This window comes from Eucyclogobius newberryi, unplaced genomic scaffold, assembly GCF_026437365.1.
Source record: "Eucyclogobius newberryi isolate DKJ021-1_F unplaced genomic scaffold, fEucNew1.0.hap1 SCAF_9, whole genome shotgun sequence".
Classification (NCBI taxonomy): Eukaryota; Metazoa; Chordata; class Actinopteri; order Gobiiformes; family Gobiidae; genus Eucyclogobius; species Eucyclogobius newberryi.
In genome coordinates, this window is record NW_027316532.1 from 27,650,818 (window position 1) to 27,672,995 (window position 22,178).

The 22,178-nt window shown below is 39.8% G+C and overlaps 1 protein-coding gene across 1 annotated transcript in view; it reads right to left on the reverse strand.

Moving 5' to 3' along the window:
* The window catches only part of nr5a2 (nuclear receptor subfamily 5, group A, member 2), a 61,446-nt gene that overhangs the window by 6,791 nt on the left and 32,477 nt on the right, over positions 1 to 22,178 (reverse strand). The window contains exons 5-6 of the mRNA XM_072437864.1: positions 17,765 to 17,884; positions 14,421 to 14,568 (exon numbers count right to left, since the gene is read on the reverse strand). Of these exons, the coding sequence (XP_072293965.1) occupies positions 14,421 to 14,568; positions 17,765 to 17,884 (268 nt within the window). The remainder of the gene's footprint in view (positions 1 to 14,420; positions 14,569 to 17,764; positions 17,885 to 22,178) is intronic.

The window sequence follows — 22,178 nt, forward strand, 5'->3', positions numbered from 1 at the left end:
ACATTTGTAACATAAAAATATATACAAAACAGCTATATTTTTAATGAACAAAATTTAAAACAACTTAGTGTAAGTGAGTAATATAATATAATATACTGTAATATACAAACAAAAACGAGCAGTAAGTTCAGAATCTTACATTTTTGTATGTGAACAATTTAAACTTTCTGCAATGTAAAAAATGTGACAAAAAAAACCCCCAACATAATTTATTCATCTCTATCACAAGTAAAGAAACGAAATCCTCCAAACACCCTTTTACTTTAAAGAGTGACTACTTTTCGTGGGCTAAACCTCCCGCAGACATTCGCCCTACGGCAATCCGCATGTCCACGGGCACAATCTCCTCAGACGCACAGCCGGGACGCCCTTTGTCAGTACGTCAGGAATACCGCGTGAAGGCTCAATTTGCTGTTACTCTCATCACTCGGCCACTCTAAAACACCACGCGGCTATGAAAGGGAGATGAAACCGGGAATATAAATATGAAGCCAAATCCAAACCTGGCCTGACACTGTGGCTATTGTTGTTAGAGCCAAACAGGTAGAAAAAGCTGGTGCTCTGTCGCCCAAGGACGAGTGGGCCGAGGCAATGGAGAGAGGAAAAAGAGAGAAAGTGCCTTAGGTCTGATAAAATAAACAAGAGGAGAGGGGCCCGGAGTTGCAGGCAGGAGCCGCAGCTCATTGCCGATGCCGGATAGAAGGTGCTGGGGATTTGTCCGCAGGTGAAGGGGAAAACAGATTTACATCCTGTACAAGTTGATCCTGTCTGGTACACTTCAAGAGCCGCAGAGGTTAATATCAATGGGAATAGGTATTACAGGTGTTCACGTCTGCTTTTGACATGAAATGGAGTGTACGTTGTATTTGGCACAACACATAATGCCCCCAATATATTTTTACGGCTGATTTGAGTTACTTTATTTGATTTGAGTTACATTATTTGATTTGAGTTACATTATATGATTTGAGTTACTTTATTTATCGGCGTTTTTGTGTGTGTTTTTTTTTTTTGTAACCAGCTGCTGTACAGTAATTTGGGTACAATGTGGGTAAAGTTTCTTTGCCACGCCAACAAGATTATAATGGAATTTATTTAATAGTTCACCAAAGTATGTTAAGTACACAAAGAGATGAAAAAGGAAAAAAAGGAGAAAAACATAAGATTATGTGTCACAATAATGTATTATTATTGTTATAGTCATAATATTTTGATACACGATCTATTGCTACAAAAACAATCACAATAAAGGATCACATGGCAATAATTTATTCCAAAATAGACAAAATAAACCTGATGTTCCCAGTAAACCCTTCTCTAATTGTTAAATATCATAAAAAAATAGCTGCACTAAATAAATCACAGAATTAAACCCTTTAATAGTAGTATCTGTAAAAGAGTTACTTATTTGATCCAGTACACCTTAATATTTGTTGCACTAATGCAAATAAAATGCACAAAAGATAAAGATTGAGCCCTAAAATATTGATACGTTGTTTAATTATCGTGACAGGGCTTTATCTGATTTAGTCTATTGTTTAAAAGAATATCATTTTTCAAGCCCAATTTGTTGCTCTTCATGCCTGACAAGCAGAAGGAAACTCTCCGAGATCCCAATCATGATCTGCACTGAGAGGGGGGATCACATTGTCTCAGCATTATGAAAATCCATTTGCCAAAGGGGGAGGCCTGAATCAGCAATGAGCCTGGTGCTTAGCCCTTGCTCTGGTCCCTCTCCTCCAAACGCTCTCCTCTGGTCTCACTCTAATAATACCACCAGGACCCCCTCCGCCCACACCTCCCACCACTCCAGCCCACCACAAGTCTGCAAGCTGTGGGAGTCATGGAAATAATGCTGGATTGACCAACAGGGATCTAATTGACAATAACATTACAATAAAGGAGCGCCGTTTAGACTCTACAAAAATGTTTTATGGGATTCTTGTGATAGTTTAGTTTGTGATATTTGTCAAACGATGCCAAACGTCAATCTGAGTTTAAAATGTGCCCCGTGAACTGAATACTAATTTGAAAACATAACTAGCAAATCTTATCATGACAAATTTATTGACACATTTAGACAAACTATACTGATGCACTAGGAAAATTAGTTGGGCATGAATTTTATAGAAATTTGATGTAATTGCAAAATATATTAGATATTATTGGGATATCTTTGTTACTATAACGGCAATGAAAGCAATGGGTAAACTCAAAGCCACATTACGCATCTATCTAGCCCAAAAAAAGTGTTTTGGTTATTGCAATTCCTAAAACGTGTCCTTACTATGAACTGGCTTGTATCTCCACAAAACTGACTCGTACTCGGCCTGAAGAAGGACTTCTTTCTGCTTGTTTCCATTCAATGATTGTTCTTTTGGCTATAATATTCCACAGTATTGCATAACATGTGTCTATCTTCATGAAGAATGTTCCGAACCTCCAGAACTTTTTCCATCAATTAAATAATTCTGCAAAACATTTCTACATTTTCACAAGAACTAAAAAATATGTCGCCTCTTTATGAAAACATTATTAGTTGACACCATTTTCCAGATTCACTCCAACTCTGTACCTGTCTATGCATCTGTGTTCATTGGTCTAATTTGTGCGAGCCTCGTTTACATGCACTGCACTTTTACGCCCCTTGGCTAATTACACACAGGGTCTGGGAGGAGGGGGTTCGGGGGGGGGTTTGGGGCGCATGTCAGAGCTTCTTGTTTATGATAAAGTGACAGAAAATCATTGGGGGGTCAAGTATCCCCCTTCAGCACTTTGCAGTTCCCGCAGCCCAACCCGAACCTCTGGCAGCCCGTACAGAGGGTGCCAGGCCCGCGTGTGGGGAAGGAAGCCTCCCCTTTAATGAGACCATTAAAGGACCCGTTCTCCCCGTCAATAGATTTCTCTCATTCTTTCTCTGACAAATTTGTATTAATAATTCAGTGCCAAGCGCCTGGGGATGTATATTTTGAGCATGAAGGACAGTTAATCCATAGCGCCACCCCCTTTCCCCCCTCCGCCCTCACTCTCGCCTCTCATTTGAAGATGCAGGTAGAGTGCTGACTAAAGAAAGAATGCAGGCCGTGTTTGCAGCTTATTTAACATCTCTGTGTGATCCGCCATCTCTATCAATATTACACGGAAACAACACTAAAATGAGGGCCTCTTGATGATAACTTGACTTTTTATTGCTTTCTCCAAGCCTACTTGTCCTATACGTTTTCCAAGGTTTATCAATAATTATACATTTCCCTAATGTACGTGGCCTTTAAGTGTGACGGTGGATTACATGATCATCTTGGGGTAAGAATTAGAAGAGGAGATGTTTGTATAATCATTTGAAATAGAGGAATCCACTTAATTTGAACAAAAAAAGGCTTTGAATTTATTTCAACTATCTTGTGGTTGTGTTCAAAATCTGTGTGTTTTTTTTGTAACTTGTCCTTGCTAGAAATAAAGCTTTCAAAATGCAACAAGCCAGTGTTCTCTTACACGTGCCAAGAATGTAATAAAAGGCATCTGGCATTAAAAGAATAAAAATCACTTGCTGCTAAATAATTGTTGTGTTGTGGTTGTGGTAGTTGTGGTTTACACTTGATAATGAGAAAGATGAATAAATACACAATATTACTGTAGAAAAATAAGTCCCTTTGGCGCATGTAACAATGATCTAGGCAATGGTCATTTTCACAAGCCACTTAAATGACACTCATACTTTTTACAATACGCTCTAAAACATCTGTACATTTACACAACGTTAAACAAATACATCACTATCACGCGGCGTTAATATTTAGCCACAGATTGCAGTTAAGCCTGACAGTGACATTATTACCAATCATAAAGTTTGTGTGACTAACTATGTTGGGATTTCCTTTAAATGCCTTTAGCGTTACTTTTCCTGATTGCATTTTATGGTTTGTGTGGAGTAGATTATTTGGCATTGGGCGGATAAAAGACATTTGAGTAAAGGAACAGCCTTTGATGTTCTGCGTGTTGCCCAATTCACCTATGGCATGGAAAATTCTCAACAGAATCATCCAGGGGAGTAGACAAAGATGGCGTGCTGCTTAAAATACCCCACACAGGTCAAGAGAGGTGGTAATTTGGGAGCGGGGGCGGGTTGGGGGTCAGTGGATGGCTATGGAGTTCAATGGGATAAAGAAAGACAGCGACTTGGGGCACCTGTTGTTTCAAAATGTTCAATCTGAATGTTTCGTTACAGGAACACGTCAGCCTAAAGCCCCCACCGTTGTGCTTCCATGGTGACGTCTTTAGTCATATGTCCACACATACGTACATAAAAACACACACACACACACACACACACACACAAACGGGCGCATGTTTGGTTTCCATGTATCTTGGGGACATTGCATTGACCCATATTTTCACCTGGTACAACTTTATAATAACATATGTTTTTGCCTTTTAGCCAGGCTTAGTAACTACTAGTATTAATTACTTACTAAAAAAGTACTTAAGCCTGAATCATTATTAATAAACAATTATTTTTGTATTATTAATGAAATCTTTCTTCCCTCTCACCGTGTGGTTGAATAAAAGCTTGGGATTAAAGATCACAATATCACATTTTAGTGTTATTTTGGCACTTTGACCAAACAACAATTCAATTATTCATTAGCTTTAATTCACGAGTCTATCTTTATTAAATCAAACCTTCAGAATGAAAAAAAATATTATATTGTCACATAAACAGACAAATAAAAAGTACTTTACACATAGTTTTGACTTTTTTTTTTAAATTATAGATTGAACTGAAATTATTCACACTTTCTGCCTACAATTCTAAAGATTATTATTTTTCTTATTGTGACCTGAATTATCACAATAATCGATTAACCGAATGATCTAGACAACCCTAATGGGGACGTGGTTATTGCGTCCATAAGGGAGGCGTGCAGAGTGTCCAGATACAAACAGATTTGCATCCTCACAAATGGGGTAAATACCGGCCCACAATTATACAGTAGTTAAAAGACACCTGACATACAGATAAATTACCACGCTCATACTTTAAACACATGCTTCACAAGCTATTGTATAACACTGGATCCAGTCAAGAGAAATGGCTATTAATATAACTGTAATGTGTGCTCGAGTCATTAACAAACATTATACAACTGCAATTCACTCACCCAACATTTTTTAGCAATTCAGTCTTTATCTTATTGTCAGTATTGTAAGTGTAATGCGTATAAGTCAAGTTAATAGCCTCTATGGATCAGTAATCTGTCTGTAAATAATAAACGAATAACTGAATGAAAATAAGTTTTGATATAGTGATATATGCATACCATAAGTGGGGCATAATGATAAAGATCTTCCTATTATAGTAATCATTCTGTAGCAGCCTCACCGACACATGAGTTGAAATGAATGGAAATGTTCGTCATTTGCGCTTTACAACTCCACCAATGATTGACAGGACGGGTGTGTATTGCCGGGGGTTCATCTGATTGCATTTGTATTTTTGAACATTTGACCTGCAATGCTCAGTGAGGGCCCACAGCTCTAACCTTTGACCTGTTTTCTCTATGTGCCGAGTCACTGTTTTTGTAACCTATTATCTAAAGCGTAAATGTTGAGTTTTACCCAGCTCAACACCTCATTTGGAACAACGATCAACAGTAATCTGAATCTAGTCTCTCAAGTTTGATTTTGGCCCTCACATTTTTTACACGGAACTTTATCTCTTTATTTTTCTGGTCTGTTTACTGCAGTAGAAGCAGAATGCCAAGGGTCATCCAAGGTACTTATTGGCAGAGATCGAGACAAAAAAGTTAGTGTCCACCTTCCGGTATATGTTTAAAAAGTGAAGTTTGCAAGTTGCGGTATAACTTAGTGTGGAGTTCCCATGCCATACGTGGTAGTCATAGAGTTGTACAAAACACACAAGCAACTGATGATAGTCTAGTCGGCAATTAATTCAAATCAAGTGGAGTTTTCACCACCAGAATCCCAATATATGCACAATTTGTACTCCGAGTCTGTTTTCCTTCACTAATGTGAGCCTGTTTTCCACAGGGTCCCGAGCAGCCCAGGCCTGTCCTCCCTACCCCAAACACACATCCCCGAGCCGCTAATTGGAGAGGAGTAGCTACCTTGCTAGCACAGCGCTGGGACCTGAGCTGTGGCCACTGAGAATGTATTAGCATTAGCATTGCAGCGGACCAATCTGTACATAATGATAACCTCAAGCTCTGGATATTGGGAGCCGGCCTGGTGCACGCACACACACACATGCACACACACACACACACACACATGCACACACACATGCACGCACACGCACAGACACATGCACGCACACACACACGCACTCACACACACACACGCACACACACACACACACACACACGGACTAATGCGGCAGCCCTCCTCCTCCTCTTCTGGTCCACGCAGTCACGTACAGTAAACAAGCACAAGCGCTGGGCTGCTGCGGCTGGCCCGGGAAACTAAAGGGGAGGGAGGGGGGGTCGGCGTCCGTCGTCAGGTTGAAAAGTGTGTAATGAACTTGAGCTCCATTGATCGGGACTGAGAGTGCAGTACCGGGGGCTGTTTGTCCCAGAAGGGCTGCCGTAGCACTGCTCGGTAGCCCCTCATAAATGTTTGAGAGGCCTCAGCACCTCAGATCCATGCAACCTGGGCTTGGACTGTCTCTCACTCCGTGCACATATCCAAACTGATGCGTGCGGGTGATGGACGGTCAGCGCGAGGAGCTATAGGCTGATCGATTGTTATGTTAGCCTGATAACATTTACCTAGTCCACGTAAAAACCTTAAACACAAAGCGTGTTATATGAGGCAATAACTAAGCTCCCATTCAAAACAAGGCTCAAACTTTGGAATAAACTTTTGAGAGCTAAAAAGCCATCTGAAAATATTCAGTAGAAATTTACAGTGTAGTTGCCGAGGCTCATCTTTCCCATTTAAATCCCCATGGACATGACTGATTCCATTGCAGGTGCAAAGATACACCTGATGAGCAGGAAGTACCACCCACGCCTCTTTACGCCTGCTAAGTACCAGCTCTTATGTTATGCAGTCGGTAATAAAAGTTGAGAATTGATTTTCTGTAGCGGCTTGCAACTGTTAATGTTGAGACATCAATAGCTGAAGCAAAAGGCCGGAGCTTTAATAGGAGACCAGAAAAATACAGAAGATGGCTCGGGCAGAGGCCTGTTCTAAATCACAGAATCCATCTCGGCCGATCGATAGGACAGTAACTGCAAGTGTCCCTCTGCTTTCCTAATGTTTTATAATAAACTGACAGGCTGTAATAAGGCCGGGGGAGAGCTAGAATGAGAAGGGGAGAGGAGGGCTGTGGTTTTCCCCTGCATCTATAGCTTGTCCATCTTAAATCATCCCACATGGGACGAAGCAGAAGCATAGGATAAAGAAACAGTGGTGCACAGTTGGATTTAGTTTTTTTCTCAAGTGAAAAATCCAGGTGCATTTTAGTGCTGTCGCCTCCTCAACTCAGTGCAGCAGATAAATGCTGGAAGGTTGTTCATCATAATCAATCCTAAATTAACAAGCAAATCACACACATTTTACTTATTTACATTTTTTTTCCCGCACAGTGAAAAGTACAGATATGAAGCAAGAAGTGCGTTATTTGCTTTACCATGATGGCCAAACTCAGCCTGGCTTCTGAAAGTTGTGAAAAGCGCTTAAAAACTCATCATTGTGAGTAATTAGGAGGCTGGGAATACATGAGTGAGTGAGGAATAACTAGTTCATGTTGTTTAAGAAAAAAATCCAGTACTGCACCTTTAAATTTAGCAAGTGGCAACTGTGCAAGTGCAAAAACATTGTGTCACAAACCTGAACGGGCATCTGATGTAAAAGCTATGATAAATCAATATGCAAAAGGATATGGGGTAACCTAGATGTATTTAAAAATGCGTAAAATGTATTGAAAGACAATACATGGGTTTATGGAAGTTGAAGTTGTCAATCACAAACAAATAAGTGTTTTAAGATCAATATGGATTGTTTTAATTTGTTTTAAATCAAAAATCAAACAGCTTCACTGGTATTCATTTATCAGTGACATGTTGAATACAAATACAAACCGGGCTAAACCCACTTAAGAAGCCGCTTTACTGGTCCTTCTTTAAGCAAGATAGAGAGCAGTGTCAACATAATTGCCATATAAATCCATGTGTGAACGTGATAAGAGCAACTATAACCCTTGCAGTAAATTGGAGCAGTACTTTGGAGATAACCTGTGTATGTTGTAATCCATCAGGAAATCATATGGATTCTGAGGTGAGACATAGGGATTTATCAGGGTCAAGGGTGAACAAAAAGCCATAATATCTCAAGTCTTTTCGGCAACTAATGACAACAGTGTGCTGAACGGCCACGTAATAGCTGTGGACCGGGGATTGTGGGCTTTTATTTGTTTGATAAAGTCTGAAAGCTTTTTTAGGCAGTCTCATTACATAGAGTTCATGGGTGAGCATGATTTCTGGGGATAAAAACGGAAAAAACTAGGCAGGAGTATTATGGCGCTCATTACTGGACAGCACTCGCACCTACTGTAAGTGAGCAGAGACACTTAAAGGCAAAGATTGAACCACAGCAGACTCTTTTTCCTTGTTTATTTCAAAAACAAAGATAGTGACTAGTAAAAGGCTGTCTAGATTCCAATGCTTTTCAATCAGTGCATGTTTGCGGAGCACTTCCTGACCAGAGGTGGATAGTACTTTGAAACATTTACTTTTCAATGATAGTAGTTTTTAGGCACTATACTTTTACTCCTAGTTTAGTATTATATTTTTGTGTTGTTCTTCCCACTGTGAGTAATTATACAAGCGACAAAAGCTTTAAAGTAATTTCGCTTATTCGATGTTAACGAGCATTAAGCCTTATTGTTAGTATGTTGTATGTCAGAAGAAGTAGTATATACAATGGCATGCTCTGGTTCAATTGATAAACTCATCTTAATTATGATAAAAATGATAATATTTTAGTAATAGGAGGAATTATTTACTCGATTGATTCTTTTTGTCTTGGTCTGTTTGGTGTTTGGAATGCATACAACATAATTAAGATCAACTTTCTTTTGTTGCTGTTAATAATGCTGTATTGACTTTGTGCTAGTTATATGCTTTGTGATCCCGCCCGCACGCTGGTCTCTCTGGGTGCTAAATATCGACCCGTCGCTGCCTCCTCTGTTTAATCAATCCCCATTCACATTCCAAATGATGCGCTTCATTTGAGGAAATTAATATTTCCCTGGCTTTATGGGTGGAAGTGTGGAAGCGCCGTGCATGAATTAGCTCACCGGCCAGGGATCAGGGCATTGATCTGAGCAGCTTTAGCCGGCGCTTAATTAGAACGTACCTGTCTGTGAAATACGTACCTTTTCTCTCACATTGTGCAGAGGTATTCATGATGGAAGTTGCGTGAAAGAATGAAGTGAGGGGAAGAAAAAGAGTCTTTGATTATCAAGGTTGGTCACGTGTGCTGGTGGTGCAGACAGAGGGAGGCCTGGTGGTGCATGTAAATATTTGCTCATGAAATTACGCTGTTCCAGGTGGTTTATCAGGACCGCTATTTAGCATCAGTGCATCGTCTTGAATCTGTAGATGTTCTGTTCCAATTTGTGACGTTTGAAGATTGTCACTGCCATTGACTCAATATGTCAATTCATTGTTAAAAAAGTTAATTAAAGAGCAAAATCATACCACCAATTATCACTAACTATAATTATCTGTAACTCTACTAGATTAAGTCTTTCACACCATAAGAAAATGTTTAGTCATGCAATCTCTGTCTATGGGGTCAAAGAGGCAATTAGAGTTTCTGGGCCTATTTTTGGAAAGTAGGGTGTGTTGAGCCCAATTTAATTCTGATGTGGACTTGGTTTGGCCCCATTCTAGTCCTTGATTAGTCTTGATCTGGTCCAGGTTTATTTGCAGGTTTAGTTTTGGTTTGGTCCCAATTTTGATGTGTTGAATGTTTAAGTGTGAACGCACTCTAAATGTGGACATAGCATTCATTCTGATTGAAAAATATGCAGACAAAAAGCCCATGCAGGGATTGAGATGTCTACCTATATAACAAGTCTAGGTGGTGACAGGGATAAAGGTTGAGTACAAAATGGTGGGAAGATGAATACCAGGAGAATTTAGTAGTGCTGGTTTAACTGAAGTGGGATTGAATAACTGCTCTCTGTTGCTTTAGCAGGTACAAAGGCTTCAAATTGGTGGCATTACTACAGTTCTACCCTCAAAAGTGTTGTGTCCGCTGGGAGCATTTACCACCCTGGTCGGCCTGGCTGGCTCTCTGGTTGTGCTCTGAGCTGACGAGGACTGGCAGCGTCTGTCTCAGACAATTACATGTGAGTGTGTGAGAGCGCAGAGTGGGGCTAAACCACTCCATGACCTCCTGTCACCACATGGGCCCATACCAGTGTGTGCTGCTGTGTCTCCCATGTCAACCGTGGAGGTTACAAGTACCACAACGTCAACCCAGAGAGCATCTCACCAAAGCAAGGGAGACAGGTAGTTTTCAAACATAGTGAAAGTTACAATTAAATAATGACATGATTCACTTTATTTTTAGATACATATTTTTGTCTGTTTGAAATGTGTAAAACAGCAATAAGTGGGTGGTAGGTTGGCACTGACTTTAGTTGAAATGGGCTTTGAAATTAATCAACTTTTTATCAAGATCAAGATTCTTTCATTTCTAATCATCAATATTGGGTCTTTTAAACTGAGAGGTCCAGAGCCAATAATCTGTCAGTTTTTGTGTGTTATATGGCAATGATTTAAAGTGTGCATTGTTTATTTTATTATTATTATTATTATTATTGAAATCTATTTTTCATTTGTTTTAGTAAAATCAAATTAAGTTGACATACTTTTTTGTCATATCGCATATCGCGTCTGGCCCCAGTCTGGGGCCAGACGCTCACACAGCCTCAGAACGTATGCTGTATGAATGATTTATGGAGGTCGGAGAAGGCATGGTACAAATTGGCAGCCACATCATTGTCATTTAGCCCTAGGGCAGCTGTGGCTTTCTCGACCAAGAGTGTATAGGAGATATGAAGCACCAGACAACCAGTGGTCCTCGAGAACTTAGCTGGGCGTAGTGATGATGATTTCAGTTTGAAAAAGAAAATTGTTGGGAATTTTACATCTTTTTAGAATGTTGTGCATTAAAAAGAGGAAATATCAGTTAGCATTGGCAATAAACCAATATTCTAACACCAGAATCATCATTACGTGATTTAGGGCAGGGGTGTCCAAACTTTTTTCACCAAGGGCCGCATTTTGAAACTTAAACGAGGCAGAGGGCCACAAACAACTTGACAATGTCGAATTTGTTGAATGACAAAGTGAATCATTCGAAATTTTGCATTTGACGTAATAGCGATGAGCCTCCACACCTTTAATTAGACTTAGAACATTAATATTAGGTTGGTATAACATCTATATGTGTGAATTTTCCCAATTTCCCTATAAAAAGTACTACTTTTTGTTGTTTGGGCCAATATAGCAGGAAGCTGGAGGGCCAACAAAAATTGGTGTGAGGGCCGCATTTGGCCCCCGGGCCCTAGTTTGGGCATGCCTGATTTAGGGTAACCTCTGAGGGTACGTGACACAAAAACAATTGGGATCCACTGCTATATAAAACTGATTAGGTATTATGTCTTCATTAATGTGTTCTAAATGTTCCAAAGAGTCTGAAAAGATAAAACACGGTCAGTGCTATTACTTTTCTCTTGCAGTAATAAATACACACTATCACTGTGCCGTCTTCCTTGTGTGAATTTGACCGTGTGACCCCGTCCTTACCTCTGCACTGCCCTGTCACCTGACCATTATATATTGTCTCCTGTCCTTCCTTTTCTCGGGTCTCTAAGTCTTTTAAAGGAAATCAAAGGCCCATTAACAGATCACTGACAACAGAACAACCAGCAGCCATCTTTTACTGAACTCTGGCTCCATTCTACTCCATTATACTACACTGTGCACACTCACATTTTGACAAAGGAGAAGCTTTCTACAAGAATGCCGCGAGAGAAATCAATGAAAAGTGGAAGGAAAAGGCAAGAAAATCACAGACAAAAAAAAGAAAAGAAGTATGTACATGTAAGAACGAGACACGGTGCTGCCCCTCAACTGGAGTGACATGTCTATCCCTGCATTATCGACAGCTGCCTTACCTAAGAGGCCCGCAGAAGATGGTCAGGTGACTGATTGTCCATTTACAGACAGAGGGAGAATGAAGGATGGAGAGAGGGAGGTCCAGGTGAAGGGTGAAATATAGTGAAAGATCAACACAAACACTAAATGATGGCCATCGGATTGAAGACGGTGCAAGAGTCGAGTCTATAAAACCACTGTAGAGTCATTTACTTATCAGTGTCCTCATTTATAATTCGCTTTTGCAAATGGAATTGTGGTAATTAGATATACAAGATATACAAGAAAATACAAGTGACCTAAAGAGTAAAAGGTGAGAGAACACACACATTTTGTATGTTTGTAATAGGGATAAGCGATATTGACAAAAATTAATATCTCAATAATGATATTCAGGCAATATTATGTCCAATTCCAACAGAAATACGTTAAAACATGTATTTAAACTTATTAGTTGAGGTTTAATTAACAAACAAATGTGAAATATCTGTCAAATTCATCCCAAAAGTGCAAGAAATATCACCTTAACAGTATATCAATAGTATATCAATATCTACATTTGTATATATTGCCCACCTCTAGTCTGCAAACTTATATTATGATTATGACTAAAATTGCTTGCCCCTATGGAGTTATTGCTTTGCCTGTAATGTTCCACAGTAAAATTATGTTAAATTTATCCATCTGAAGACATGGAGGTAGCGCCAACTCAACAAGATTACAGGTCAGATCGGTGGAGAGGTGACCCAGCTCGCAGTAAGAATGCATAAGTGCCATAAATGCAGCGCTATGAGACTAAATTTGTGCACCATTCGCCAGAAACTTAATGCAAGGGTTCGTGAAAACTTTTACTTTTCGAGGTTTGAGAACCAGGTAGACACTATATAATATATAAGATAAGATAAGATAAGATATTCCTTTATTGTCCCACATGGGGAAATTTCGTTGGTGCAACGCAGGTAGATACAGAGGTAGATACAGAATACAAGTCTAATGGAACACTGAGCATACTATCAGTTATGGACTCACACAGAAGGCCAATCGCTAAATGTATTAAATAAATAAATAAACTGCAGGTAACACATCTCACACTGAAACAACACTCTTGTATCTCTATTGTACTCTATATTAATTACATCTAATCACAGACGCCTTATCCCCCTCTGATCCCTTACAGCCTGCTTGCCGGCGTCTGCATGTGGGGGCTGCTTTGGTGGGAGTGTCGGGCAGTGCTGGAGAACAGGCACTGCCGGGGGCGAAACACATCCCTCAGGTGAGCGTTTCATTATGGATGATGTTTCTGTCAAATTATTTAGACCCTGCGACCATGTAAAGGCAGCTTCTCATAAACAAACACGTCCATGCACGCGAGCTCTTTCACTTTTACCATAATTCGGCCTGATTCTCATGTTCAGATCATTAACTCTGTGTTTAGTAGAGGGAGAGTTGAGCCCTGGTGGATTTACAGGTGAGAGGAAGCGATATGATATGTATGCCAGGGTTGCTGTAGCTGCCACACTGGGCCATGTCGAATGAGCATCTCTTCAAATGCTAAGCTAACCCTCGGAGGGCCTTTGCCGCACACTAGTTAGGAGCAAGACAGGGTCGGAAGTCTCTTGGTAGGGTCTGACCTCGGCTGAGAGCGCAAAGGAGCTGTGGGAGCTGAAGCGGGCCTCTCACCTTCCCTCCGTCCCTTCATTTGAACCCCTCCTCCAAATCTGGCTCCCTCCCCTGTCAGCCCCCATGAGCTTCTCTCCAGCCTACACCGCCAGTTCCCACCCTCGTCCACTCTTTCCTTTTACCATCTCCTCGTCTGACTCCTCTTCCTTCCTCCCCTCCTGCTGCAAATCTACAACCTCTAGCTCCCTCCGTTCCTGGCCTCTAAGGCTTGAGAGGGAGAGTGAAAAAAACAGAACACACTCTCAGTTTGATAATTCAGGGATGAAATTTCTGATGGCTGGTGTAGTTTGTCCATGACTTTTAAAGAAAATAAGAAGGTGACAATTATGTACAACTGCTGTCATTAACATGTCTTTTTCTTTTGAAATCACTATATTGTACCCAAAGGTTTGTCCAGACACATGTAGTTCTATCACTTTAATCCTGATTTTCAGTCACTGGCCTTTTTATTAAACATTACTCATGTAAAAGTGATCAGCATGTTCACATATTTTTCTGTTGTGACAGGCTCTACGGCCAATGAGAAAAAGTCTTGGGAGCACTCACCCAGACTGAAGAGAACAAGGAACTTGAGGCAGACGAACTCCCGCTGGTCAAGCTGTAGTGAGCGCAGTTTGCTGACCAGCTCCTGGGCGTGGCTTAGCAGGTTGTTGAGGGTGGCCCCTGCTTGTGATGCAATCACTGCATAGTCCACCTGCAAATACATGAGGTTTTGTGAATACTTTAACCAGACAAAAACTATTTAAATGTGATCTGAAGTTTCCCAATGTCATTTTATCCCACGATGTACTATTTGGCCTGGACATTTCAACATTATTATTAAGACAATCCTAATGTTTCTTCTGCAGATTGGGAGTTTTTCACATCATCAAGAAATGAAGTAGAAAAACTCAACTAGGCCGGTGAATTACTTTAGCCAAACATGAATAAATGTATGTCCAGTACAGTGCATATAATTTCAGCTAAACCCAGAAGCAGAAGAAAGATGTGACAAAGGGAAAACATTAAAAAACACAGCGTAACACACACCCACACAATGTCTCACGCTCTCTCACACACTCTCACACTCACACACATACTCTTGGTGCTCCTCTTAACTGCTGCAGCAGCACATTTGTCTGGGAGGCAAGTCCTTACCTGCCACTCACAGTAAGCAGGACAATATTAAATTTTTATATTTATTGACAATTCATTAGCATAATTGACTGTGGTTGGGGTTTCAGGGGGAAGGTGGATGTCGGGCGCGTGCGGCTGCTAAAGCTTGGGGGAGAGAGACAGCCCCGGCATGCTCACATTTGCAATTAAAAAGACGTGTGGATTTAGAATTGTATTATTGTGTAGTGGGTTGTGTTTTTAAGGATGTGTAGACTTCATAGTACTGACCAAAGTGATTGAAAAAAGTATTTTTGGTGTGAAGATATTATTAAACTAACCAAAGTTGATCTTCAGTTAGTTAAAAATGCTTGGAAAATGTGATAATTTTGCTGTTGTTAAGGTATAGAGTACCAATAGAACAAGTCATATTACATTTAAAATAAGAAAAAAAAAATCAAGGTAACATTTAAAAGTATATCTCAAATCAAGTTAACAATTTATCTGATTTTAACTCTATTTTTCACACTCGGCCTCTGTACAAAAATTATAGTTTGGTTTTCCAGACTATAAACTTGTTTTTCTTTTCTTTTTCCTTATTTGTTGTAGTTTGATTTTCACACTTTACACACGGGTCGACTGATTGTCTTTCTCTCTAATACAGCCCTGTTTTGACCCCTCCTCATTCCCACTTTGCAGACAGCACCAGAGTTATGGCACAATGAGACGCAGACACTACCGCCCCCCCACCCCACCATCCGCCCTTTCTTCTCAGGTGTCAATCAATTTACATAAAATCAACTGTGCATGAAATAACTTCACTGAAGGATTGGACGTTTGATGGTGATGTCTTGGGTTATTGCTTCCAAGCCTTAAGTAAAAAGAGGCTGGAAAAAAGCACAGTAATGTGACTTTACTAGCAGACTTAGCACTAACCTCCGTGACCTGTGTATCAATCAATCAATACTGGTTTATAATACATCCTGGGGAGACAGAGAGAGTAAATACATGATTATGAATACAGTGACTGATGTGGTGGACCAGATCTGAAGTGAAGGTGGCTTTGTGTGAGAGAGGGCATTGACTGAAATAGTTTTGCATTTCGTCATGATTTGAATTTCATGTTTTTTTCCACGAGTAGCGTCAAAATATCAAAATTTTTAGCAGGAAAAAAATGCCGGAGACCTTGCTTAATCATTCAACACTTGACTCACTTTTTGTCATTTTTGTATTTTTTATGTAAGGGATGATGTGCGTTTAATGTTTGATCATGTGGCAGACAGTAGCCCTCATGGCCATCTCTCTATGTGCGATTCCCATAGTGAAATGTGAAGCAAGAGTGAAAGAAGATAAGGCACAGTTGCCAATTATGATTCGCAAAATGTGTACAATTTGACAAAAAAAAAATCTAATTCAACCTACTTAAAGGTGCACAATTTTTTCTGGTGGGTTTGCTTTGCTTAGAATGTTCAACTGTAAGCATTAAAATCATCTATTAAGCATTTATTGAACTAAGGAAGTCTTTATTGCAAAAAATAAAACTTGGAAAAGATAGATACATTTACTCTGGAACAATCCTGGCCAAGCAATAACATCTCCATGAAGCCAAGCAGGGGGCAGACCCTCGAGTAAAAAAGTGACATAGTGCACCATAAAGAGTTTTAATATACCTTAATATATATGTTATTGGCAGTGAGTACACAAAAAACCCATTGGATAGTTTGAATACAGATATAATAATAATACAGACAATAAAGTTGAATCTAATCTAAATCTAATATAATATGATTGTCTTCTGTCTTGTTCCCACTGGTTCAACACATGGCCAAAATGACACTTACACTTCACTTTGCCTCCTTTTTTTCCCATTTAAAAGTTGCTTCAGTCAACTGTCAATTACTTAAACAGGCCCGATATGTATTTTAAAGTATCTCACTGAAGCATATTTTATCTTGCTTGGGGTGAGGCAGAATACCTTGTTCATACAATCCCCAGTGTTATCGTTACCTGTCACCCCTGGCCAGGCAGAAAATAATGGGAGATAATGAACTGTTTCGCGGGCTCCTTCACACACACACACACACACACACACACACCCACGCGCACACACACACACACACGCACGCACACACGCAAGCGCACGCACGCACACACACACACACACACACACACACACGCACACACACACACACGCACACACACACACACATTGCACACTGCACCAGCTGTTCATTAGACAAAGTATGCAAACGAAACCACCTCCCCTGACTCAGGACCCCTCCCTCATCCCCTCCCAGTCCTTAGACCCACCACGCCTCACCGAATCCAGTATATTCTCTTACTTTTTAGACTTAATTCAAAATATTAACACAATCTATCTTTGACCTTGCTCTAATTCCGATATTCCAACTGCATCTTTTACAATATTTATGCCAATATTTGTTGTTGTATAACATTTTTGCCGGGCATGTTTTGGCACAGCAGCCGATCTATAATTTATGACTTCTCATCCGACTGACAGCCACGCCATTGGTGAAAGGCGTTTTTGCAATATTTCTTCTTGTTGATTCCTACCTGTAAGCTTAAATGCAAATTGCCTTTTTACTTTATTCCACGCAATCAATGAAAACTTTCTTAAACAACACGTTGCTTTGTTTTAATAGTACAACTTTCTATAAGCGTGATCTATATTTAATGAATTAGGGGACCTGTAGTGTGGCCAGTGTCATCAATAATGCTTAAAACACAGAGTTTAGGCACAGGAGAGCGTGCGTAAAGATGGGGTTTTAGTGGCCTACCTGTTGTCCGGTGACCAGGAGGATGGAGCCCTCTTTGGCGTGCATCACCTGCCGAAACACATGGTCCAAGATGAGCAGTTCACTCCAGCAGTTCTGCAGCAGCTTCATCTGGTCGTCCACCTGAAACAGTGCAAAGAAATATGTTTACAAGGATGACATAAAAGTTCATTAGTGACGCAACGTAAAGGCCAGACACTCGCAAGTGAAGAGGAAATAATCTGAAATGTTTTCAGAAATAAGGCATTTTATGTGAGATTTCAGTCATTCTGAAAAATGTATGAAGCCAGCTTGAATGTCTTGCTTCATTTAGTTGAAGTATCAGAATAAAGAATAATACAAAGTATTCTATGGGAAAGCAGTTTTGACAAAAATCTAAATTTGCCACATTTTTTTAGTTAAAATTATTTAATTAATCAGGCCTACAATTAAATTTGAATAATGCCACGAATAATGACAATAACCTTAGGTTCAGACTGGATAAAGTTGTTTCCGCGTAAAAGCTCTTATTTTGAGAAGGCAAATTAACAAAAATAAAAGAGAATTTTGCATGTAGTGTCTTAAATTACTTATTGTTTGGCATTTGGCTGAACAAAATTGACATGATTGTTCATTTGGTTAAACAAACTTGTTAAGCACTACTGTCACTAACATAGTTGCACTCATTTATTATGTAATTAAAATGTTTATTTGCTTGTAGATACCACAGTAAAAATGCTCCAACAGACAGTTGGCAGATTTTCATGGCACAAATACTAGGAGACATTTAATGTCTCCTAGTATTTAGTCATTTGCATATCAGTTTGGCTTTTGCTTGCAGCTTGAGTTTGGTAAAAAGAAAGGTCAGAAGAACTACACCAAAAATGTGAAGATCATTGTGGAAATGCTTCTCCTAGAAGAATTATTGGACCTATCGGATTTAAGTACAAGCAGTTACCACTAGAAGCTTGCTGACAGGTCACTATTGATCAGCACTGCACCATGGGCATTGTTTTGAAGCTCACACAAAGCGCCTGTACAAGTCCCTGTACTCTCCTCAAATCCTTTTCATGTGAACCTTTTTCTACACTTGACAGTACTGGCCTGGTTGGACAATGCCACCTTTGTATCTTTTTACCCATCACTACCACAACTTTAGATTTGCATAGTGATTAAGTCGCACATTATTTTCACAGATTTGAAAATTAAACTGTGGATCGCAGGTGTGCATGGGAAGATCCAGGTCAGACGGAGCAAAACAACCTGCCCTATTGTAACTAGTGCTCTCTTCCCATGCCTGGTTCTGTTATTCATTAGCCAAGACAAAGAGCCCACATTGAGATAGAAGGAATGAGGAAAATGCACAAGATATCCCAGTCAGTGCTTTTTTGTGATGTTGCTGGGAATGAAGCGATTCCTGGGATACTGTGTGGGTGTTGTGCTTGACATTGTTGCTGAGACTGTGTGAGAACCTGTGTCAAACACCAAAGTCAACAACAGGGCCAAGAATGCAGATCAATATGTCTGTGACAGAGGCAGGTGCAACACGAACTGGACCGAAATGAGGTCTGTGAGGCTGAAAAGAATACAATTTATAACAGAAAAAAGGCAATGAAAGGGAATGCTGTGCTATTGCTTATTTAGCGTTGCAGTTTCTATCTCATGGTGATTATAATTGTTGTGACTGCGACGAGCATCAGGCAACCAAGAGGCTTTTCAGGCCAGACATAACAGAGAGGGAGCACTGGATAAAGAAATGCTTTATCAATGTAAAAATAAATAAATAATAGAACATAATCTCATAAACTTACTGGGACGTCATGATCAACTTAAGGGTTAAATGTGCTTTACGATCACCCATGTCTTTTGTCTTGCATAAGTGAAATAATAACTGATTAAATAAACAAATATGTACATAATAAAGTAGATAACAAATGTTTCGAACAACTCAACTTCTGACACAACACTGAAACTTTGGCAAAGTAAAGAGCCTAAATTTCAATATTGGCTGCTTGAAGTCACACACAAAGACATCCCTGATACCACAGCCTCTCTATGATATCTTCAAATATTACACAATTCTTTAATCAAAAAGTCAAGACAAGTGACAAAACACAACAAAGTGGAAGCATTGGGGCTTTTTGACAGTAACAAGGACGCTTCTGTCATGTCCCACTCGCTCCTTCACATATGCACATCTATTTTCTATGCGCCATCTTAAACAAATTCAAATTTGTTCATTAAAATCATCAGAAGGCAGAGAGAGAGAGAGAAAGAGAGTGCCAAAGGAGAGATTTCACCACTCTATATATTAAAACAGCCCCCCTCCTCAATCCAGTGCGACTTCAAGTGTCGGGGTCCTCATCAAAGGGTTGTCCTGACTGTGCCTGCCTGGAAGCTCTTCTTTGACAGGCGTCGCGAGTCATCAAAGAGGGGAGTGTTAGCAGGCCCAGAGGAGAGCGTAGGACACCCAGCATGGAAGTGGAGCGGGAATGGTGTGGTGTGACAGACAGGCGGTATATAGGACAAGACCAGGATTGGGACCGGTGACCTTATAAGGGCGGGTGACATGACTGTTTCCCTGACGAGCTTTTCCTTTGCTCTGTCAGACGCCACGAGATCTTAGAAATATTAGAAATCACATTCACTTTTTTATAATTATTTGACTTTTTCTCAATCTGACAGGAATTCTAGGCCATTATTTAAGCTTAGCAAGTACGATAAGTATGCAGGGGACGTTGCATTACTAGTGTTTGATGCTGGTGTGATTATATGTTTGTTTTAAATCTAACAGGCGATGGTTGCTTTATATTGCAGGTGTTTCTCAGCTTGATAGTGTTGGATGGATTTCGAAGCGAATGCATAATAGACAAATAATAATAAAGTAATTATAAAGTAATCCATTTGCCTCCCTGATTTGAAAATGTGTCTTAAAGTTGTAGTTTTTCAAGTATAGCCTCTTCAAAACATAACTAATAACAGTGTGATTGAGGGGATTTGCTCAAGAACGGATTTTCATTGCAATAAAATAGTTGCAACTTTTGAAAACACTGCTAATTAAAATAAATTGTAAGCTTTTAAAAATGTTTTCCCAAATCCCCTGTTTTGTTCTAGCATATAAACTCTTCAAGTGGAAAATCATTATGTATGAAAATTGCAGCATGAAGGAGCAGAGTATAGGTACAATTTAGACTATTCCTCCAAATGTCGGTGTAATCCCTCATTCGTCCAGGCGTGTTCCATAGTAGAAAAAGCTTCAGTTGTAGTCATCTGGACTCAGTTACATAGGTGAGACGAAACAGCCTCTACACAAGAGGCTTTATCAGCACAGAAGAAATACTAGTTCAGGACCTCAGAGTGCCGTGCATCTCCATCTTGAAGCCTCTAATCACTCGTTTGAAGACGGTGAGGTGAAGGTTTTAAGCAGGGAGAAAAGATGGTTTGAAAGAGGAGTCAAGGAAGCTATTTTTGTTAAAAAAGAAAGACCTTCTTTAAACAGAAATGGAGGGCTTAGGTTTCATCTTCCTGTTATTTATAATGGGATTCTGAACCCCTGGAAAGGTAAAGGACATTCAGATGCTAATCAGGTACTCAGGGTGGTTGAGCCAGGGTCTCACAAAGACAAAGAGGTTTCTAATAGCCCATTAAGATTCTGAATAGGCTAGCTCGGTAGATACAAGGGGGAGTTTCTGTTGAAACAAACAACTCTTTCTACTTCAGGAAGGCTCCTCCCAATGGGCGGGTCTTACCACAGAACAGTATTAATATCGGAGTTCTCGACCTAAATTCTGTTATTGACAATGACTCTTGGATGAGAGTAGAAACGTCTATTTTTTCAAACTGAGTCCAGATGACTACAACTGAAGCTTTTTCTACTATATTCCTCCAAATATTCAAATTTTTCTGTGTGTCATTTTATGAAACTAGTAACGTTGTGTTGTGAAACTAGTATATTACGTTATCTCAACGCCCAATGAACCCTTTAACCAGCGCTAACGCCACTGAAATGAGCACAATATTGGCCAGTTGCCAATAGCCGATTATAAAAGCATTTGTTTTTCAAAGTTCAGATGGGGAGTTTGTTGAACTTCACTGCAGTTATAAAAGCAGCAATTTTACCTACTGGTAATTCTTATCTGATCACAGGCACTGAACATTTAGATAAGCTGACTGACTGCTCACTACTAATATCCAATAAAGTGGCAAAAGGGCAATAAACCTGGGTGTCAAAATAAAAACATTAAATTGCACAAATGTATGCTATAAGAGCCACTAAATGCCTTTAGAGTGCCACCACATGGAATAACACAATATTCTCTATTTATCCAGGCTTGTGACCGGCAGTGGTCAGTGGATTTTGTGATTGGAAAACGTTTTAAGATGTAACAATAAAAAAGCGTTAAGCCATTTGAAACCTACAACTAACGTTTACAAAGAA